Raw genomic sequence first — 21,975 nt, 5'->3', positions numbered from 1 at the left:
TCACAACATCCCATCTAATAACGTTTAATCACATATAACAATATGAAATTGTTTATAATTTTTGTTATCACAAGGAAAATCATATCTATTAAGTCAAACTAATTGACGATGAACTAGAAATAGATCAGCTTCTTGTAGACTTTTGTATATGTTAAATAATCTCAATATCCTTCATACCACAGCAGAGCAATTGTAAACACTGCTTAACCCCATGCCCCCCCCCCCCCTCCTCCCCCTCCACACAGAAGCGCCCCCAACTCTTTTAACTCCTTCCCTTTAAAGCAAAACAAGTTCCATACACAGGCAATATTATCTAGGGTCATACAACTTTTTTTTATAAAATTTATTTCTAAATTTTAAGAAGGAATTTTAAACATAACCATTAAATTTTGAATCATATATTTCAAAATAATAATACTATGAAGAATATTATAAAATAAAAAGTTGTATGACCCTAATCTAAATAGACTACCCTTACTACTGCATGAATCACACTTAATTCTGCTATCTCATCTCCCCCCCCCCCTTCCTTCTCTTTACCTTCCCTTAATTGTTCCCTGAGCAGGTGTTATACCTGCACATTACATATATATTACAGCTTAATTCTTACTCTGCGCTTCATTAAATTAACAGAAAAGGGGGAGATTTAAGAGAGGGGGTAATGATAGAAAGATTGATAAATAGCAGGCCTAGTAAAAAGGCCTTCTGTAATGAATCATGTTGTCTTGTGCTCCTTCAAAATCAACAGTTTAATTTAATATTTGAACACGCCTCGCGGGCATATTGCATGTGACGAATCTTCATAAGTAGCTTGATTAAACAAGAATAAGATAGAAAGAAAGGTGCAACAGAATTGTTCTTGTTTCTTATCTTCAATTTACTAGTGACTTCGTCATTAACATTTAGGTCTTTTACCCACCAAAATAGATTAGATATAAAAATATCATATAAATGAACATAAGGACTCTTCCCTTATAGAACCAGAACACATCAGTCGAATAATGTAATGTCTTTTATGGGAGATGAACGGACAGACAGACGGATATCGTGCTTACTTAACATGTTTTTTATTTCCAAGTAATCAAAGTATTAAGAATTTGCATGAATCATGATAAGTAAACAGTATAAGTCACTTTAAAACTATTTTACTCACGAAACAACAGAACTAACAATTCTTAATTTTCTGAAGCATAACTACTCTTCTAGGAAACGGTATTTTCTCGACTCCTATTTAATATAGAAGGCTAAAATGAATTACGATTTTTTTCTTGGATAATGAGCATTGTTAGACTTTCCTAATCAATAGCAAAGAAGAAAATGTTAAGGCAGGGTAGTGCGGAAGGGAGGTTTTAGTACCTCTCAAAGAATAAAAAACAGAACATTCCTATATCTCCTAAAGGCTTCCATTACTCTTGAAAATCTCTTTAATTTAATGCTAAGCGATAAGAAAATGGACAATAAATTGCAGTATCCAATGATGGAAAACAAAATTATCCCTTCTGCAGAATTAAAATTATTGGTTAAAAAGTGTAATACCTACTTGTTTGGAACCAACTTATAAAAATTCAGTATGAGTACCCAAAGTTGCCAACGAATAAGATAAATAAAACTTTGGGTACCAATGTGATTTACAGTCCAAAGTCGCCTCCCTCCTTGCTGTACACTGCTTTGAAGAATCTTTACACATTTTTAATTCATATTCAGATATAAAATTTTAATATAGAAAAAGTTGTTAAAGACGTCACACAAAGAAAAAATTTTATAACTTTATTTTGAATAAATAAAAGCAATAAATTGTAATGAAGCATTCATAATTAAATAATTCTGACAATAGTTTAAGATTTATTTGGATGAAATGATAATTTTCTATCTGAATACTCCAAATCGTTGCTCTCCAGTAACTTTCTTTTCCTGAAAAAAAGATTTATTTAATAGGGGCGAAGAATAGATTTATTACCTCAGATGGGCAGTCAAACACAATCCATCTTAAATAACAAGGATGACAACATCCATAAAAGCGAAGCACTGAAACGGTAGGACAAACGGACAAGAACACTTATATAGTGTTATAACTGAATAATCAGAATATAAATGTATAAGAGTCGAAGAAAAATTGTAAGTAAATTTGTTGAAAAACTGCTTTATACAGGATAATGTTTATGGACATACTTACATATTTAGGACTTGATTATAGAGTTGCTTCGCTTATAACATTATACTTTGTTGTCCCAGGAATCAATATACCAAAAATCAGATCAATCGGATGATTAGATCACATAAAAATTTGATGTTAAAAAAGTAAAAAAATCAACATGTTTAAAATGGACGTAATGAAATTTTGGTAATGATTATAGAGTTGCTACGCTTTCTAAATCGTACCTAACTACTAAAGGAATCACCATGCAAAATTTGAAATCGATAGGACAATTCTAACATGCCTAAATTGACGAAAAAAGCTATCCGTTACGGACGGACGGACGGACGGACGGACGTATGGACGGACGGACCGACCCTAATTATAGAAAAGCTTCGCTTAAAAAAAAGAATTTCTAGGGTCGAAGGTTTTGTTTATATTAAGTCACATATGATTCATTCCAATAATACGATACGAAATTTATGGACGATAAAATTTGCTGAAAAAAATTAACTGTTTATAGTTGATTAGGAATCTATATTAACTATATTTGTTCGGCCAAGCTTCTGAATTATTTAAGTGTTGGTCTGTCTATCTTTGTGATGGTTGGTTGTGCTTCCTATGTCTCGCAACATGAAAAGAAAAGAAGATGGAATGTTTTAAGACATGAAATCACTTGAATATCTATTCCTAAAAAATGTCTCCCCAATAAATAAAAGTGTATCATCATTTCATTTATTATTGAGAAATCCTTTTTTTTTAAATTTTATCCGCTGACCGATTAAATACTTCTTAATAGGGAAGCTATATAACTTGCTGTGAAATTAGCTATTCTAAGGGCACGTATATAAACTCCCCACCCCTCATGGCTCTTCAAAAATTTTTACATAATAAAAAACAGAACAGGAAAACATTTGTTTTTTTTACTTCTAAATTATTGCATCCTAGAAGCAAGGGGTGAAACCATTGGTAAATCATATTGAAGATGATTCTATTAAATAACCCAAGAAATTCTAATTTTCTGCACAGGTAATCTCACTCACTCCAGAGAGCTGGCACAGCTCAATAATAGATTTATTACCCTAGATGGACTCTCAGACACAATAATGTTTTCAACTTCAAGGAATTTATAGTAGACAAATAATTTTGTTTATATCAAGTCATATATGATACATTCCAATAGTACTAGTGAAAAAATTTTGGATGAAAAAATTTCGCAAAAGTTAGATACATTGAATTTCTAACTAATTTTTGATGACTTCTAATAGGGAAGATAAAAAACAACTTCCCTTTCGTAAAAAAGTGTACACGTTTAACCAATAATATTCCTGGATTGTTCATACATTGTGTTTTTAATGGTCCAATTTACATATTAGGGATCTAGATCTGACATATTCATTAGCTCAACATACAGACTAGGACTCCTAAGGATTGGGTTATTTTCGCGTACAAAAACCTGACTAGAGAATCTGAAGGTTAAAAATCCTCTTATAATTTTAAGTCTCAGAATTGGGTACTATGTATTCCCAAGAGAATTTTTACTTTACTAAGGGTAACTTAAAGACCTATAAGTTTTTATTTTTATAAGTTTATCCTTATACAAAAGTAACAGGATCTATGTATGTCTGTGTGTATTGAAGGATCTCTGTAACCACTGAACCGAAAATGTTCTCCTTTACAGTATAGCTTCTTTTTAGGTCCTGGAGAGGTCCATAACTATTTTGGGGTAGGTTGAAACCACTCTTCAAAGAGAAGTCGTCCCTATGAAAAAAGGCCCCCCCCCCCCTTTATTACATTTTCTTACTCTACTCCCACACCTCAAGCTCCCCTAGAGCCATATTTTTTTACCTGCTGTAAATTAGAAAAGTAGCCCCACTAGTAGCCAGAGCAATCAGTGCAGACCAACCCAGCAAATAGCTTAGCCCATACCAAACTAAACAAGAATGACAACATCCATAAAAGCGAAGCACTGAAACGGTCAAATAGTGTCAGAACTGAATAATCAGAATATAAATGTATAAGAGTCGAAGCAAAATTGCAAGTAAATTGGTTTTAAAATAGGATAATGTTTAGGGACATACTTACATTTTTAGGACTTGATTATAGAGTTGTGTCGCTTATAACATTATACTGTGTTGTCCTAGGAATCAATATACCAAAAATCAGATCAATCGGATGATTAGATCACATAAAAATTAGTTGTTAAAAAAGTAAATAAATCAACATGTTTAAAATGGACGTACGGACATTTTGGTTATGATTATAGAGTTGCTACGCTTTCTAAATCGTACCTAACTACTAAAGGAATCACCATGCAAAATTTGAAATCGATAGGACAATTCTAACATACCTAAATTAACGAAAAAAGCTATGCGTTACGGACGGACCGACCCTAATTATAGAAAAGCTTCGCTTTTATAAACAATACAAATGACAGAGTTTGAAAATTCTGATTAAATTTTATAGTACACACAAAATCTGAAAGAAAAATTAATTAGTATAAACGTCTAACAAGATTTGAATACAATAACAAAATGTTGTTGGTAAAAATGAAATAATTAGAAATGAATTTGCCCTGTAACTCACTTTGCCTTTCCGTCCGTATGTCAGTCCGGAGTTTTTCAGGATATTCTGCTCACTTGTATTATAAAGTATTCTTTTTAGCTCACTTGGTCTGTCAGTCTGTATGTTATGTAATGCTCTAAATGACAATTTCTTCTAGAAGGAATATGTGAGTTACTCTGATGTTAGAAGAGATAGTTTGGTAATTTTCACTCACATGGTCCGACGGACTTAAAAATTCTGCAAAATGTGTTTCACAGATTCCATTAAAGATAGACGGCTTGTTTTCTCGTTTCTCCAGCTTTCCGTTCATTATTTTTCTGTGCTTCGCTACTTATGAATGTTGTCAAACTTGTTTTAAATATTTGAGTGGAAAGAAGTTGTATCAACTTTTTTTTTATAGCTAGCCGGTCCTTTTAGTAAGTAGTAGATGTAAAATTTTTCATAGAATTCAGATATGCAATTGGTTTTTTTGTAGACCTCTTATTTTTTAAGTAATTTAAGTTTAAAAAAAAAAAGTTAAGTCGATTTTAAGGTACTAAAATGCAACAAAAAAAAGAAAGAAAATGGCCATTATGAACAAAAATAGTAAGATCTTTAATTTGACACCTTACTTTTTCAATTCTGTCAGGTAATTATTGAAAAAATCGATTTTTTTAAACCCACGAGAATAAAAACTTTGAACTCAATTTTATCATTTCACAAGTAAAAAAATATGGGTTCATATATACCTTTAGAATCAGAAAAATATTACGAATCCATTGTAAGCAAAATTGAAAAAAAAAGTTTACAATATAGTATATAAACTACAATAAAAGGAATTATATGAAAATATCATATTATATTGTACAGGCAACGTCTTAACTTTTTAATTGAGTATAAAAATGGGAAGGGGGTATAGAGGGGGTAAAGAGGGGGTAAAAAAGGGAAGACGATAGTGTTGCCAGAACAAAAAATACAATTGGCCATTTTTTAATTTTTTAATTTTTTTACTTTTTTTCAATTTTGCTTACAATGGATTCGTAATATTTTTCTGATTCTAAAGGTATATATGAACCCATGTTTTTTATGTCTGTTTGAGAAAATATTTAGGTCTAAAGTTTTTATTAAACCGAGGTTAAAAAAATAGATTTTTTCAATAATTACTCAACAGAATTTTAAAAGTAAGGTGTCAAATTAAAGATCTTACTATTTTTGTTCTTACTGGCCATTTTCTTCTTTTATTTTGTTGCGTTTTAGTACCTTAAAACCGACTTAATTATTTTTTTAAAAAACTTAAATTACTTAAAAAATAAGAGGTCTACAAAAAAAAACGATTGCATATCTGAATTCTATGAAAAATTTTACATCTACTACTTACTAAAAGAACCGGCTAGCTATAAAAAAAAAGTTGATACACCTTCTTTCAAATATTAATTAAAAATAACAATATTTTGTACCTTTAGACTCTTGTGGGCTTTGTTTAGCGGATAATTGAAGAACAGAAAGTACACAACAGCTTGTTATTGTGTAGAGTACTGCTGTAACCCTCTTGTACATGTACTTAACAAGTAATTAAAATTAAATTAAATGTATAAGTGGCTGAAAAAATATTGTAAACCAAAAAACATCTCTTTAGAAATCCACAAATTCTTTAACACAACATTTTTGCTTTTTAATATTTATTAGATTTTTATACAAAATAAATCAAATGATTTAATTAGGGTTAGGCCGGATATCCGGTCTGGCCGGATATCCGGCCATTTTCAATATCCGGCCAGATACCGGATATTAAAACTATCCGGTTTCATGATATCCGGCTGATTTTTGACGCCGGATATCCGGTAAATTGCCGGATATCAAACGTTGGCCAGATATCCGGCCCAACCCTAGATTTAATACCTTTGGATGTTGTAATGAGTAGAATGAGAAGGCTAGGGAAGCTAATCCCAGCAGAACTCCAACCAGAGAAAGAGAAAATATGCTCCTAAAAATAAATATGTTTTCATATGTATATTTCAAGCTTTTTCCATGTTTTAAATATTATTAATTGACATTCAAGGGATTTTAATAACATTTTCTTTTACATTTATGCTATTTCAATATTATACCATCTATAATGCAAAGTAGCTTGATGTCTGTCTGTCCCTTAAGATCTTGGTAACTACTGAACCGATTGGATTCTACTCTTCAGGGAATATACCTACTGGTCCTGTGGTGGTTTTAGGCTATTTTCTTGGGGGGTAGGACACCCACATCCCCCCCCCAAAAAAACAAAAAAATCCGCCTCAATTTTTTTTATGCAGTTAGTTTAAAATGTGGTGGTTGCAACACCAGAGGTACTAAATTTTTTTTTAATTACTTCTTGGGGGCAAAGCCCCTAGAGGCTAGGGGCGAAGCCGCTAGTGGCAAAATATTTGGTGTGGCCGAATTTGCTGAAACAGCAAGACGCGGATAAACAAAACAAAAAATGTATTTGGTAATCTTTCCTCTTTTACTATTTCTATAATCTTACTAGTGTTGTCATATAATCTTTATATAAAAGTAACAGGATATCTCTTTGTTTTTCAGTCTGTAGACAAGAATCTAGCTAACCGATATGGTTCTCCTTTACAGAGAAGTCACCCCAGGAAAAAATACTCTAGAAGGTTCATAACTATTCTGGGGGAGGGGTAGAAAAAAAATAATCCCCCAAACAATTTTTTACTTTATACTTTTAAAACTAAACTTTAAAGTGATGAATCAACCCTTCCTCCACCCCCTCCTTTCTTGAAAATGCCATTAGAGGCCGCAAGGGCGTAGCCGCTGGTAATTAGGACAGTGCTTAAATGTTTTCATACCTGGCCATTGTTTTAACATGGAAATCCTGGCTGTACAGGTCACTTGAGCATTCCCAGTACAGATTATCCTCAGATATCAAGACACAACTCTTGTACAGTCCATGGTAGCTCCATACCTCACTAGAAAATGGATTTTTTATTACTTGGATCATACACCAGATTATTATGTACTCTAATAAAGTGAAACTCGTATCGGGCTAAAATACCTCCTCCCCCCTTTTACCTCATTCCCTCCCCTCCTCAACGAACTGATCAATAAATGATGTCCATGTTAGCAACCTAAATTGACGAAAATTTTCCCGTCATAATATTCCTTATCCATTCTAAAAAAGGTATATTCTAATTTCATTGATTAGACTTTGGATAACAAGGACAATATTGTACAAAATTTGCGTAGTAAAGAAAAAAAATAATTTTATTGAAGTCTGTCTGTAGCTAATCGGTGAACTGAAGGTTCTTACAGGTCCAGGAAAGGTTTATAACTGTTGTGGGAGAGGGTACCTCCACTTTCTCAAGAGAAATAGTTCCTAGTAAAGAAACCCTAAGGACTACTAGGGATGTAGCTCTTAATCAAAGAGACAGATGAGAAAATCTAACATAACCAAGTTGAAGAGAAGACCTATCATGATTTTAAGATATTTTTTTCTTGGGGGTTGGGAAATCCCAAACCCCCATAAAACAAAATTTAAAAAATCTGCTTGCACTAAAACTTTAATTTTATCAAAAGTGGGTTTATAACACTTCCCTACCCCTCTCCCCCACCCCCCCCCCCCCGCCCTTATAATGTAAAGCCTTTAGCAATAATTTAACTTTTGCACTTAATAATAATTAGAAAGATAAGAATGATAAACTTCTTTCTACTCCTGTTATTTATAAACTACATAGAAGCGAAGATGTTTAAAATTTTGTGTCTTGTTGCTTGTCTTACTCTTACAGTGGCCAATACTAAAATCCAGGTAAAATGATCAATAGTATTTTTTTAGGCGAAGCTTTCATATAATTAGGGTCTGTACGTACGTCACGATTAGCTCTTTTCGTTACTTCAAGCACATTAGAATAGTCCTATCGATTTCAAACTTTTAAAGATGATTCCTGTAACAGTTAAGTACGATCTAGAAAGCCTAGCAACTCTAATAGTTACCAAAAAGTCAGTGCGTCCATTTAAAACATGCTGATTTTCGTATAAAGGGTTCGTTGAACAACCAGGTACAAAAGTTTTAGCGAAGCATCACTGTAATCAGTTCTAAAAATGTAAGTATGTCCTTGATAAGTTTTGACACTCTACATGTAATCGTGTTCGTTTGTTCTACCGTTTACATATTGTTTGCATTTGAGGAGAATGAAGTTGAGAATATTGATGACACTTGTAGCAATGAAGAAGGTTACAACTGTTCAGAAGAAGTTTCAGGTGATAAGGCATTGATTTTAGTTCATGGTGCACTTGAGGAAAATTAGGGGAAGTGGGGACACTCTCAACTAACAATCTAGTTTTAAATTTTTTTTTGTAAGGGGTTATTTCTCAAGGGAGGGTGGGGAAAAATCTCCACTAAAATAGTTTTAAACCTTCCCTGGACCTAAAAGAAGCTTTACTATGAAAGAGAACTATATCAGACTAGCAGTTATCGAGATTCTTTGGTAGACATCGTGTTACTTTTATTCACTTTTATACTTTTATAGCTCTGTATATTAGATTAGTTACTTGTCAAAACTTGATTATGACAACCCAATCTTCTCAATAATCTTCTTAAAGCAACTCAGTGCAAACGAGAAAGATTGGGGACTTAATGATCCTACAAATAATTTTTTAAATCTTATTTCTGAGCAGTAGCCCTGTTTGCCTGCATTGCTGAAGAAGGCCCAGAAACATTGCTTTCCTGTGTGAACGAGCTAGTTGGAACTGACAGTGTTTGTTATCATTGTATTTGCTGGGTTCTTGATTTTTTTGGTTTTGATCTTTGTTAGCCAAAATAAATACTTTTGTATGTATTTTTATTTTTATAAATATATACATTATTTTAATTTGTTATAAAAGTATAGCTTCTGAAAAGCATATCTAAAAGTCAAATGAAGCTTCACCATGTCTGTTGTAAATGTCTAATGACATACAGTAAATAATTTAATTTTGTGTCACAACCTAGCATTCTTCCCACAATGTAAAATTAACTCCTCCTCTCCTCCGAACTATATGACAAATCCTCGAAAAAAAGTAACTAAAGCCTTAAATGCTATTTAGATATCTAACCTAAGTTCTTGTGGGTAAATATGAATAATCCAGTAAGGTGTAGATAGTGCAGCTATCCATATGACCAGACCAAGTCCTGCTAGACAGGTCACCCATCCTAGCACCCTCCTGAAATTTAATATTTAGTAAGGTGTAGATAGTGCGGCTATCCATATGACCAGACTAAGTCCTGCTAGACTGGTCAGTCACCCATCCTAGCACCCTCCTAAAAATTAATATTTAGTAAGGTGTAGATAGTATGGCTATCCATATGACCAGACCAAGTCCTGCTAGACTGGTCACAAATCCTAGCACCCTCCTTAAAATTAATATTTAGTAAGGTGTAGATAGTATGGCTATCCATATGATCAGACCAAGTCCTGCCAGAGAGGTCACCCATCCTAGCACCCTCCTGAAAATTAATACTTAGTAAGGTGTAGATAGTACGGCTATCCATATGATCAGACCAAGTCCTGCTAGATAGGTCACCCATCCTAGCACCCTCCTGAAAATTAATATTTAGTAAGGTGTAGATAGTATAGCTTTCCATATGACTAGACCAAGTCCTGCCAGAGAGGTCACCCATCCTAACACCCTCCTGAAAGTAAATTCTTAGTAATAAAGTGTTTTTGATAGTCATTGCATTGGTCGATGGAAACTGATAGTGTGGGCGTTGCAAGATTTAAATGATTGATTTATGATCAAGAAACAAATACGGATGAAAAATACCTGTAAAATCTCAAATTTACATAAAAAAAGTTAATTTATGCAATTAAGAGCTTGAGTTCAAGAACTCTTCCTATAAGGTAAAAGGGTTTCTGAGACCCCCCACCCTCTGACGTCCCCTTTAAAATGTTAATAAAATGGTATTGAGCAAATGGTTACCTTTCAAACAAGACAGCATCCCAACTAACCATCTTTAATGGTGGTTTATCATAAAATTTTTACTAAAGTTTCATATTTCTAAAACATTAACAAAGTTTAAGTCCAAACATTATTAAGCATTGCATTGGATAATTTAATTGGGAAAAGGATTAGGTACTAAAAAAATCATTCAAAACACTTTGAAATTGATAGTTATCGGTGAAAAAGAAGAAACATTAACTTTTGTAGAGTGTCAGAACTGAATATACAAACTATAAATATATAAGTTTTGACAAAATTATACGTAAATTTGTTGTATATGGACATACTGACATTTTTAGGATTTTATTATAGAGATGCTTCGCTTATAATATTGTATCTTATTGATATAGGAATCAGTACACCAAAAATCAGATCAATCGGACGATCATATCACATAAAACATTGTTGTAAAAAAGTTATAAAAAAAACAACATGTTTGAAATTCTAACATGCTTAAAGTAACGAAAAAAGCTATCCGTTACGGACGGACGTGCGGACCCTAATCATAGAAAAGCCACGCTTTTAATAAAGTTTCAATTCACATAAAACTGTTTTGTTTACATTTCACAAGACAGACTGCAGCCAAACCAAACTGTAAAATCTATGAAAAATATTCAAGGTCACGCGCGTAGCGCACAGCTTCAACCAAGCTGAGCGCGTTCAGCATTGTGTTGAGTGTTTTCTCTCTTCTTTGTAGAGAGGTAGAAAAAGCAATAAATGCGCCTAAAGCGGTTTTATTTTGATGCAAGGATTTGGTATTTTTTTAAGGTATGAAAAGAGGGATTCAGGACATTGATCTAGCACCAAAACCTTTAGATGTCGATAAAATTTAAAGTCTTTTGATTAAGGAGGGTGTGCATTTTTTCTATGGGTGATTGGTGATAACCTCTTTTGACTAGACAAAGGCCTACATGGGACCTATAAAATTCGATCCATTGTCCTCTTCCTTACTCCCTGCCTAAAATACGTATCAAACGCTTCTGTGCAAATACGACGAAACACCCCTTAAGAGGCGATATCACTATACCCAGGTTTTCGTATTCGATGTATTAACATTTTTGGGGACTTGAGTAAATTTTATTGATTGTTTCATGCATTAAGTTTAGTGTTCAAACGTTTCAACAAATAATTTTAGTCACAAGAAGGGGTATTTTTTTGATCATCATTGAGGGTGTACATCAATTTATCTGCCATTGTCTTATCCCTTTAGATCCCTGGCGCTATAGTGTACAAGGTATAGTACTCTTCTTTATTAGTGTTTCAAAGGATCTGCTTTGGATATAACCGTCCCTTCCATATTAATAGTCAAAAGTAAAAAAAAAACAAAGCATCAAATAAACAAAACTTTATTAAATCTTTAGAAAAAAATTAAATTAACATCAGTAATATTAATAGTATAAAAATGCAAAGAAAAGAATTAAGGTTTAGTAATATTTTGTAGCTTTCAAAAAATTATTGGTTAGATTATTGAAATTACAAAAAAAATCTTTGCTGTATTTTTAAAAACAATAATAATTAGTTAATACCCAAGAAAACAAAAATATAAGTAAATATATGTAATAATGTATGAAGAAATTTACATTATGATCAATAAGACATGCAGAAAATAAATGCAACAATTAAAAAAATGCATAATATAATTAATAATATTATTTTGACTATTAAAAACTGCTTTAAATTGAAACTGGAATGCTCAATGTCTGACTATACATAACAAAAACTGGTCATAAAAAGGAGGTAATCACAATATGGTACATATAAATCATTTCTTACATTAACTATTTACATAAAATAATTTCACGATAATATTAAAACACAAAAATGCTTCTCTTTAAACTAAATGCTGTACGAGAAATGCTATTAAAAGTTTTCTATTTGACTTGTCTTATAAACTGGGTGAAAGATTTAGGTTAAATAATTTTGTAGCTCGACTGTTGTATTTGTTTAAACTGGTTGGTTTTAAGTATTTCAATAACTGGAACATTTAGCTACCCTGAAATTGAGAAATAACATTAAATCATAGTAATCTTGCAGATTTTTTAGGGATAAAGAGATATGGCAGAATGAAAAACATGTAGGCCATCAGTTAAAAAAGAAAGTTTCTTTTATATTTAAATTATTTTCCAGAATGGAATAGAAACCAATTAATATCCGCTGGATTAGAACTGGTACTATGCCATACTGAAAAATCATGTAAAGCATCGTACTACAGACAATTTTCTATGGATATTAAAATGAAAACACAAAACTGGTTTTACTTTAAATCTTTTTTTCTGCACAAATTTCTTTTATTTCTTATGTGCAATTTGAGCGCAATTTAAAGAACCATTTTTCAACGCGTGATTTACATTTTTCAACGTATTTTTATCATTTGATAAAAGCAATGGTTACCTTTTAGTGAATATTCTTGAATGTCCATGGCCAAAATATGAGGAAGGACAGTGTCTATTTGTACATTACCTAGAAATTAAAAATATTAAACTATTTCTTAAAGTTTTAGGTCAAATATCATAAAAACAAGTTTATATGGAAAAGCAGGAAAGGAAATTAAAATAGCCCAAAACCACCCCAAGAATCTTCCCAAAAAAGTACTATAAATTTGGACCAGTATCTTCCATGGTTTATATAAATTAAAAATGAATAAGTCAAAATTTCAGTTACTCATTTGGCTGATTATGCAGTTATACTCTAATGAGGTTAGCGATAATTCATTCAGTCAAGGGCTATGACACATTAGAGGATAAGAGTTATTTTGTTATTAAAACTAGACCATTTCATTAATAACTTACCAATAAGCCCGGTAAAGAAAATCTCTTCGATAACATCTGGCACGACAGATCGCAGAGGTGACAGACGGAGTAACAACTTTGAAAACCGGTTTTCATCGTCTGGTGTGTGTGCGCGCAGCTGCGATACCAACTTGTCGGTCACAAGGTTCAGGTAGTCGCTATTTGCGGTCAGTTGGTCTGAAAATAAATACATTAAAAATCAGATATATATTTAATAAAATTGAAGAAATGGGATAATAGTTAGAAAAAAACTGTGAAACTGTAGTCAAATGTCTTTAAATGCAGAAAAAGTTACAAGTACGACATGTAAAGTTTAAGTACCTGATCCAAAAACAGCAATTGCTTTCAGTAAAGCAAACTCTGTATCATCCAGGTTCAACTTCTCCAGGGCTTGTACGTACTCTTTGATTTTACTCAGGGTGGATGTCACCTAGACATAAAGTGATCATTATTACAGAAATTAAAACATGAATGGATGTTTTATATCTTATTAATTTTGGACCAATCTGATGAAAGATTTAAAAAATGTATTGTCGAAGATTATTGATAATGTTTACTTAAAAATTGCCTTGGAGGGTTGACTTTAGCTTATACATTTATGCCAGCGACAAGATGTTCATTTTCAATTGATGCTTCATGAATTACAAACAAACCCCTTGATTGAACAACCTTTTATTCAAGACTTGAATGTGTCAATGTGTATTGAAAAGTTTAAAAGCATACCCCATACTGTTACTATTACAATGAATACGAAATCTGGTTGATAATAGGGTTGAGCTGGATATAAATGGCAGGAAATCCAGCCATTTTTAATATCCACCCAGATACCGGATATTAAAACTATCCTGATACCGGATACTCGGCTGATTTCTAATGGTTAACCGGCCGGATATCCGGTGTTGGCCAGATATCCGGCCCAACCCTAGTTGAAAATTTAAGCATTCACTGGAAAAAATAAATATTATGTTACCTGTTTTACTCTGGATACTGCAACCCTTTCCAAGGTGGATATTTTCTCAAACTGTGCACAGATACACTCAAATATCTTACTCAAGGATACTTCCTACAAAATATAAATAGATCCATTAGTTAATAGATTTATAGGTTTGCAAATAAATTAGTAGATTTCTTGTTATTAGATTTTCATTTTTCATAACAATTTTTCCAAGGTTAAGTAAAGAATGAGGAAAGGCAATTAAATAAATATGAGGACTTTAGGTATTTAGCAAGAAAATATTATGTCCATGATTTACTTACCATTTAAAAGGGAAATTGTCGTCAATTTAGGTTGCTAAAATGGAACTCATTTATTGTTCAGTTTGTTAATCCAGTAGAAAGGAAGGGAATGGGGTAAATGGGGTGGATGGGGGTATCGTTATTTAAGCCCGCTGCATTAAAATAAACATTAAAATCTGGTGAACATCCAAGTCAAAATAAATTCATTAAGTTATTTACATTTTTATAAAACAAGACCAACAAACAACTAATCAATACTTATAAACATATATGTGACGGACATACCATAATTATAGATTAGCTGTGCTACTAAAAATATAATTCACCTACCTCTTTAGCTTGTGCTAGCCCAAGAACAAAAAGATCTGGCCAGGATTTGGTTAAAAGCTTGATTTTGGTGGTGTCAAGTAGCTGCTCAAAAGTCTGAACAAAAAGATCATTTTAAGGCAAAAAAAAATGATTGTAGAATTTTTTCCAACGACCTCTTAATGTATCTTCTACATTCATTTTGAAATATTAAAGTTTGATAATTAGCTTCTTAGACTCTGGTAAAGAAATTCCAACGGAAGTAAATATTTTTTCCATACTTGCTCCCTATAATACTGCTATTATTTCTTATAATTTCTCCTTCTTTTATTACATAAAATATATGGAAATTCAAACTTAGAAACCGGAGCCTAAGTCAAATATTATCAATTCTACATAAATTGTGAAAATTAAAATTAATACTTAAATTTTTATAATCATACGGAAATATTTCCAAAATTTCAAAATAAGTATTAGGATATTATATCTGCAATCTAAGATAACTAAAAATTTAATCCAAATTCGTGACATCTTGAAATTTTGAAAAGAATGTAAAAATAAAATATTTTGCTCATTTAATACCTAATATTAAATCCAATTATATAACTTACATCAATAGATCTGATCCATCTGACAGATTCAAATAGAATTCTGGAGGCAACTTCACAGATGAAATATACGTTGAAAATGTCAGGTTTGTCTGTTAAACCAACCTAAATTAAAACAAGAATAATTTTAGTAAAATACAAGGCTAAGATAAAATGCAAACAAAGCTTAAAAACGAAAAGCCAAATTCATAAAGCTAATTAATAATTCATTTATCACATGCTTTATTTGAAAAGTACGAATATAAAAGGTCCTCTAATGGTAAAAATGGCGACAAAAAATTCCACATTTTTACAACATTATAATATTTAAGACAAAAATAAACTTACCTCAAATGTGGTTTTTGTAATAATTTTGTCAGGAACATCTCTCATGGGCTCAGATTCATCCTCTGCGAAGCCCAGCAGGGCCTCGGTCATGGCTGTGACCGCCTCGTTGACCGCGGCCTTGTCGTAACCCTGGTTGGAGTCGTCCAGCAGTCTTGTAATGTCTTCCAGGTTCTGATTTTGGTCTAAAATGATATATCCTAGTTAATTTAGAACTTTTAAGTTGCTTATCTAGATATTAGTGTTGAATTTCTTGATTTTCGACGGAATTTAGTTTAAAAATGATTATACCTGCGTCCTGGTCATTACTTCTGGAGTTCATGTTTGATAGAGGACTCTTTCTATTTCCAATATTCAGATTCTAAAAAGAATAGCATTGTGTTAATATTAGTATTTTTGTACCTAGTGTTGTTTTCTGTCTCTTATGATCTTGTTTCGCATTTATAAGGTTTAATGAGAAAATAAAAAAGTAAAATAAAGTCAGAGAGTTGTTTTAAATTGGTAAAATTATTAGAGAAAATAATAGAAAGAGTTCTAAAAAGTAAACTAGGAGAGATATAGAATAGAAAACAATAAGCCACTTTGCTTAAAAAAAGGTCAGTATGTAAATAGGTGACATATAAGTCATAATTTTTTTATTTTATTAAATTATACCTCATCTTGTTGTTGAAGAATGGCAGTTGCCTTGGCTCCAGTCAGGTTGGCAATCTGACGGGATGGAACGATGTCTAAAAAAATAATGAAAATCAATGTTCTATTAATAGTAAAACAAACAAAGAATTGATATAGAAGAGGTAAGTGATAAGTCATAAAAATTATTTTAATTCATAAATAAATAATAATTATCAAATATGTTTTAAAAGTCTCAAAGAAAACATAGTACTTACTGTCGGATCTCATTCCCATAGCTAGGCACTTCTGTAGGCGACAATATTGACATCTAAATTTTTCATGTTAATACAAAACAATGAAAATATAGAATAAAGAGAATGGAAGATTTATCTCAAATTAATAATAATATCAATAAGTATGTCCTATGTACTTAGAAAATATTAGGAGGATGTTTTATTTGTTTTTCTTAACCATTTAATGATTTAAGAACAATACCTGTTTCTATAGTATTTGTTGACATTGCAGTCATTGTTCATCCTGCACTTGTAGCCCTGGTCTTTCCTCATGGACCTCTTGAAGAAACCTTTGCACCCCTCACAAGATACCACGCCATAGTGACGTCCTGAAAAATCAAAAAATGAAAATATTATACTAGAATGGATCAACTGTAAATTGCCTACAGAAAAATAGATAATCCTTAGGATAATCCTTATAATAAAGTAACAGGATGTGTGTTTGTGTGTCTGTGTGTTTGTGTGTTTGTTTGTACCGAAGGATCTCGCTAACCGCTGAACCGATCGGGTTCTCCTTAACAGGGTAGCTTCTCACAGGTCCCGGGAAGGTTTATAACTATTTTCTTGGAGGGTGGGACACCCCCAGCCCCCCACAAAAAATGAAAAATCCCCCCCCCCCTAAAAAAAATATTTTTTTAAACTAAAATTTAAAATGAGGTGGGGGGGCACCCCCCCCCAAAAAAATTTTTTTTTCTCCCCCCCCCAAATTTTTTTTAACTTTTTCTTTTAAAATCTAAAATAAGAAGTTGAATTCGACTCTCTCCTCCTCAAGTGCCCCTAGAGGCCTCTAGGGAGCGTAGCCGCTAGTGGTATATATAATATAAAGTAGAACGATGTCTATCTGTCTATTTGTTTGATTGTAACGAAGGATCTGGCTAACCACTGCACCGAACGGGTTTTCCTTAACAGGGTAGCTTCTCATAGGTCCCGGGAAGGATTTTAACTATTGTGGGGGAGATTACCACCACCCTCCCAAGAGAAATCGCTCCTAGAAAAAAAATTACCCCCCCTAAATTTTTTTAAACTAAAATAAAAAATGAAGGGGGGGGGGGGGTTATCCCCCCGCTCAAAAAAATAAAAATAATAAATTGGGTTATCAAATTGGACTCTAGTAATATAAATAAAGTAATATAATAAACTTATACTTTAAAAGGTAAGGTATTTTAAGCATCTTTATTATACAACCTTTCCATTGCATTGTATGTATACTTTCTCCAACTACGCCTTATCTTTCATTTAGCTATTAGTAGTGTAACTGCAAAGGCAACCATTGCAATTGTATAAGATTTTTTTTCTCCCCAAAAGTGCAAAGCTATTACAAAAAAACCTCAACCACTGCGGGGCTACCCTTTAATCAATACAACCTAACCTAAAATAAACTAGAGTATCATTTATCACAAGAACCCGCCCCTCCCCTTATTTTCATTTTACTCAAAATAAGACATGGTAGAGTTTCTGTGCTCAAATGGACACTTTAAGGGAAACTACCGAAATTTCTTATTCGGTTTCAATATGACTTTTTCTTGTTAAAACATCACTTTTAACATTTATTTTTATATTCTTATAACAAGCCTTATTCCAAAATCATATTATTTTCACCTGAAGCTCTGTCCCCGCAGACAACACAGATCTCGCATCCCAGGCCAGTCTGACCGGGCGCGAGCACTAGGATATTTCCTCCTTCCTGTTCAACTTCCATTTTTTAGCTTTCTTTGGTCACTGGTTAAGATTTTAATAAATGTTTGATAATATTTACAAGTTCTTAAATTATTTGAACGAAGAGCTTAGGGGTGCATTATTTCTGAAATTAAAAATATATTTAAAGAAATGATTAAACATAATCCAAAGTTACTAATACACTTAATTCTATAGTATAAACTATAAAGCCTAAAAGATCAAAGGACGAAGTAAACCTACTAGAAATTTGAAAACAATCTGTCCAATAGCTGTAAATGAGAGCTTTTACATCAGACAAAAACCCTTATTACCTTACATATCTTATGGATTCGCTCATAGCCATGAAGGGCTTTACTCCAAGAGGGCAGTTGGGGGATAAATATATTATAACTTTATAATAAAGGATAGGTCTATTTAGAACAATATGTTTCACTGTAAAGCTAATTATATTTTGTTTTTATTCATAATTACAAGCAGCTGATTAGAAGCCTTAACATAGGATCATACACATGCTTTTCTATAACACTACAACTAAACCGGACATGGGTAAATGAACAAAGGATATGAAACAACGGTACGGTACGGCGCTAAGGCCTTTTAGTCCTGGACTGACCGGGACAGCCGTGTCGGGTCAAGTACTTCCCTTTCCTCTCACTCTCTCTTCCTCTTTTAAACAATGACACCTGCTTTTCATGCTATAATAAAGGGGAAGGCAAAATAGTATAAGTACATGAGAGGATATGTGAAATATTTATATTATTTATTGATCCAATTTTACACACATACAGACGAACATACACGCACACACTCACAGTTAGATACAATTTATACACATATGACCCCAATTAATAGGTCGGTGAACCTACCAGGTTAACCCTTTACAGACGAATTCATGAAATAAGATGACACTAAAAATACTTTTATTTGGAAAAATACACAAGAAGTAAAACCATTTAAAAATTCATTTATTTCCTATATCAATCAATAGTTATCCTTATGAGAGTAGAAGTCAATAAAATTACTGTATTTATGGAAATAAAATGTGAAAGATCAGAGTTTAAACATGCCTTGAACCATGAAGTCCGACCTCAAAATTATTTGTAGTAGGTTAACGACTTAGCGACATAATAAAATAGATTTATAAAATAGACATAACAATAAACAAAATAAATGCAATAAAATAAAGAAATGTTAACCATTACAAATTTTATGATACATAAAGAACAGTGAATTATAATACAGTACATTTAGATTTTAACTGAAAATCCACCAATAAAAAAGGAAGTTGCAGTCAATTTTTCGTAACTATTAACCAGGAATCTTCATATATAAGACAAACCCAAATGGTGATAAACCAAATTACCCCTTCTGTAGACTAAAATAATAGTTAAAAAGTTTGGAACAAAACAATTAAAATCTAATAAAAGTACCCTAAGTTTTTGTGCTAACGAATAAAATAACTGTTAGTATCTTATATTATAGACAAAACACAAAATTTGAATAATTAGCTAGAAGTTCTAAAACAATAGGTCTATTATAAACCGACTAGAAATCTTTTTAGAGGAAATACTTCATGGTTTAGCTGTTTTTAATTATTCCCACCCATTCACAATACACAATACACCTTCACGACTCAGAACAAAGCCACAATCATATGAGAAGAAAGGGAAAGTAGCTTTTTTTCATCCCATGATAACATCTTATTTTTTGCTCAAGTATAAGCAGCAAAACTACACTATACCTATGTCAATTACAATTTTAGTATTTTGATCATATTTTATCATTATATGAAGATTGAACTAAATTGATACTACACCCCTTACATTCAGTGGCTTTGATCATATATGACTATTTACCCTTCCTTTGAAATTAAACCAGTGGACCTACAGTTAGAGCCGTTAAAGAGATCTAACACACATCCACCTACATCATGTTATGGAACCAAGGCTCTGAAGCATCATCCGTCCCTCAGCCACAGCCACCCTAAGCTGCCAACCCTTGCATTAAATCCATTCTTGTTATATTTTTGTGAAAAATGCGCAATTCTTAAAAATAAAACCTTCTCTCCTCTAGCTCCCAATATCCTTCAACCCAGTTTAATGATTGCATTCTCTGTGCATTGGGGGGTTATAAATTATATGGAAATATCGGGTTTGCAAAAAGATTCATTTATCAGCATCATGTATGATAGGATATATCTGTATGTGGTTAGGCCTAGCTTCTCATATGCATAAAATAAATCCTATGGTTTTTTTTGTTGTCAAGATTTCGATAACAACAAAACTAAGTTATCTCTTTTAGGGGATAAGTCCCGGGGTGGTTTTACGCTATTTCTAAAATTTAGATTTAAGCATTTTTACTCCCTTGAAAATAGACCTTAGATGTTAGGGGCGCAACCGCTAGTAGATTATATTACAACAAACATAAATATACTTTTACAGAATTTTTTTAGTGATAACAGACAAAATTTGCAATACAGGTAAACTATAATATCTTGCAAGTGTGTATCGTTACAAAAATCTAAACCAAATTAAAAAATGGTTTCGCCTTAGATATGTCATTGACTACCTAAATGCTTCCCTAAATATATAACTCAACCACAAAGCAAACAAACACACACACAGACATCCTAATTATTTTATCTTACTAAGGGAATGAAGACAGGGCAAAGGTCCTTAGTCGCCTAGAGGTGTAAAGATTTTGTCTGTGGAACAATTTAATTTTGTCTACATAATACTTCTAAGAAATAGGACCTAAAGGAAATTTTTAGTTGCAAAGATGACTTGAATGTTAACTTAATTACGTTATACAACATTTCTTCCAGGGCTCGGCAGCCCTGCATAAGCCGCTAATTAAAAACTGTTCAAGTTCTTTAAAAAATTACTGTTTGAAAAATTTTCATATTAGGAAATTTATTGAATGTTAACTTAATTACGTTAAACAACATTTCTACCATGGCTCGGCAGCCTTGCATGAACTGCTCATTAAAACTTTAAGGTGCTTGTATAATAAAGCGTGCGAATTGACTTGTTTGAAAAAAGTTTAGAAATCCAAATGATTTTTACAAAGCTATAGACATTGATTTTCTTGCAGATTATTACAGGCTTTCGGTCGGCTGCCGAGCCCATTATTTTTTATACAACTATAGCATGACTAAGGAGATAGAAATTATAAACAGTTTACACAAACTCATTACAGCATTACATTCTTATAAATATAACTTATTAGAGGGTTCCATTTAAAAAGAAAAACAAGGATAATTCTGTCCCAAAGAAGCATAGCAATCAGGGAAAAAGTGCAAAAATGGTATAGAAAAAACGTTGATTGCTCAGCTTAAATAAAGTTAATGGTTTAAATTTCATGAGAGTCGGTCTGTTGGTAATGCTCTGAAAGGCATTATAAAGCTGAAGAAAATATTTGATTTACTCATCTGCCATTTTAGATAGACGGCTGATTTATAGTGTGACGATCCTGCTGATGAAGCAGCA

General features: G+C 32.3%; 2 protein-coding genes and 1 long non-coding RNA gene across 3 annotated transcripts; 1 reads left to right on the top strand and 2 right to left on the bottom strand.

Moving 5' to 3' along the window:
* Positions 1-1,753: 1,753 nt before the first annotated feature.
* LOC145313392 (uncharacterized) lies at positions 1,754-10,720 on the bottom strand. Its single transcript, XM_080152757.1, has 7 exons — positions 10,622-10,720; positions 9,758-9,865; positions 7,516-7,635; positions 6,578-6,662; positions 6,136-6,238; positions 3,983-4,067; positions 1,754-1,911 (listed from the first exon to the last, which is right to left on the bottom strand). The coding sequence occupies exons 1-7, from the start codon at positions 10,651-10,653 to the stop codon at positions 1,836-1,838; spliced, it is 609 nt and encodes a 202-aa protein (XP_080008883.1). The 5' UTR covers positions 10,654-10,720; the 3' UTR covers positions 1,754-1,835.
* Positions 8,372-9,501, top strand: LOC145313393 (uncharacterized). The gene is made up of 3 exons (XR_013877320.1): positions 8,372-8,471; positions 8,851-8,923; positions 9,341-9,501. It is a non-coding gene; the product is annotated as an uncharacterized LOC145313393 (long non-coding RNA).
* A 1,254-nt stretch (positions 10,721-11,974) lies between the features above and the next one.
* LOC145313391 (orphan steroid hormone receptor 2-like) lies at positions 11,975-18,638 on the bottom strand. Its single transcript, XM_080152756.1, has 13 exons — positions 18,410-18,638; positions 17,013-17,139; positions 16,793-16,845; positions 16,560-16,633; positions 16,197-16,266; positions 15,909-16,090; positions 15,585-15,686; positions 14,998-15,090; positions 14,402-14,494; positions 13,753-13,861; positions 13,432-13,608; positions 13,034-13,102; positions 11,975-12,635 (listed from the first exon to the last, which is right to left on the bottom strand). The coding sequence occupies exons 1-13, from the start codon at positions 18,507-18,509 to the stop codon at positions 12,631-12,633; spliced, it is 1,254 nt and encodes a 417-aa protein (XP_080008882.1). The 5' UTR covers positions 18,510-18,638; the 3' UTR covers positions 11,975-12,630.
* Positions 18,639-21,975: the final 3,337 nt, after the last annotated feature.

The sequence above is a fragment of the Acartia tonsa genome, chromosome 3 (genome assembly GCF_053477335.1).
Source record: "Acartia tonsa isolate MP-2025a chromosome 3, ASM5347733v1, whole genome shotgun sequence".
In the NCBI taxonomy this organism is placed as follows: Eukaryota; Metazoa; Arthropoda; class Copepoda; order Calanoida; family Acartiidae; genus Acartia; species Acartia tonsa.
Note: the sequence above shows the minus strand (reverse complement) of the source record. Positions and strands in the feature narration are given on the sequence as shown.

What these genes read in the sequence shown, in the direction of transcription:
- LOC145313392 (XM_080152757.1), bottom strand. Translation starts at nt 10,653, where the DNA reads ATGGTTAGTTGGGATGCTGTCTTGTTTGAAAG. An exon ending in CATGTTAAAACAATGGCCAG is followed by an intron (nt 6,663 to 7,515) that starts GTATGAAAACAT and finishes ATTTATTTTTAG; the next exon opens with GAGCATATTTTCTCTTTCTC. An exon ending in ACTCATTACAACATCCAAAG is followed by an intron (nt 6,239 to 6,577) that starts GTATTAAATCTA and finishes TTACTTGTTAAG; the next exon opens with TACATGTACAAGAGGGTTAC.
- LOC145313391 (XM_080152756.1), bottom strand. Translation starts at nt 18,509, where the DNA reads ATGGAAGTTGAACAGGAAGGAGGAAATATCCTAGTGCTCGCGCCCGGT. An exon ending in AAGTAATGACCAGGACGCAG is followed by an intron (nt 16,091 to 16,196) that starts GTATAATCATTT and finishes ATATCATTTTAG; the next exon opens with ACCAAAATCAGAACCTGGAA. An exon ending in TTACAAAAACCACATTTGAG is followed by an intron (nt 15,687 to 15,908) that starts GTAAGTTTATTT and finishes GTTTTAATTTAG; the next exon opens with GTTGGTTTAACAGACAAACC.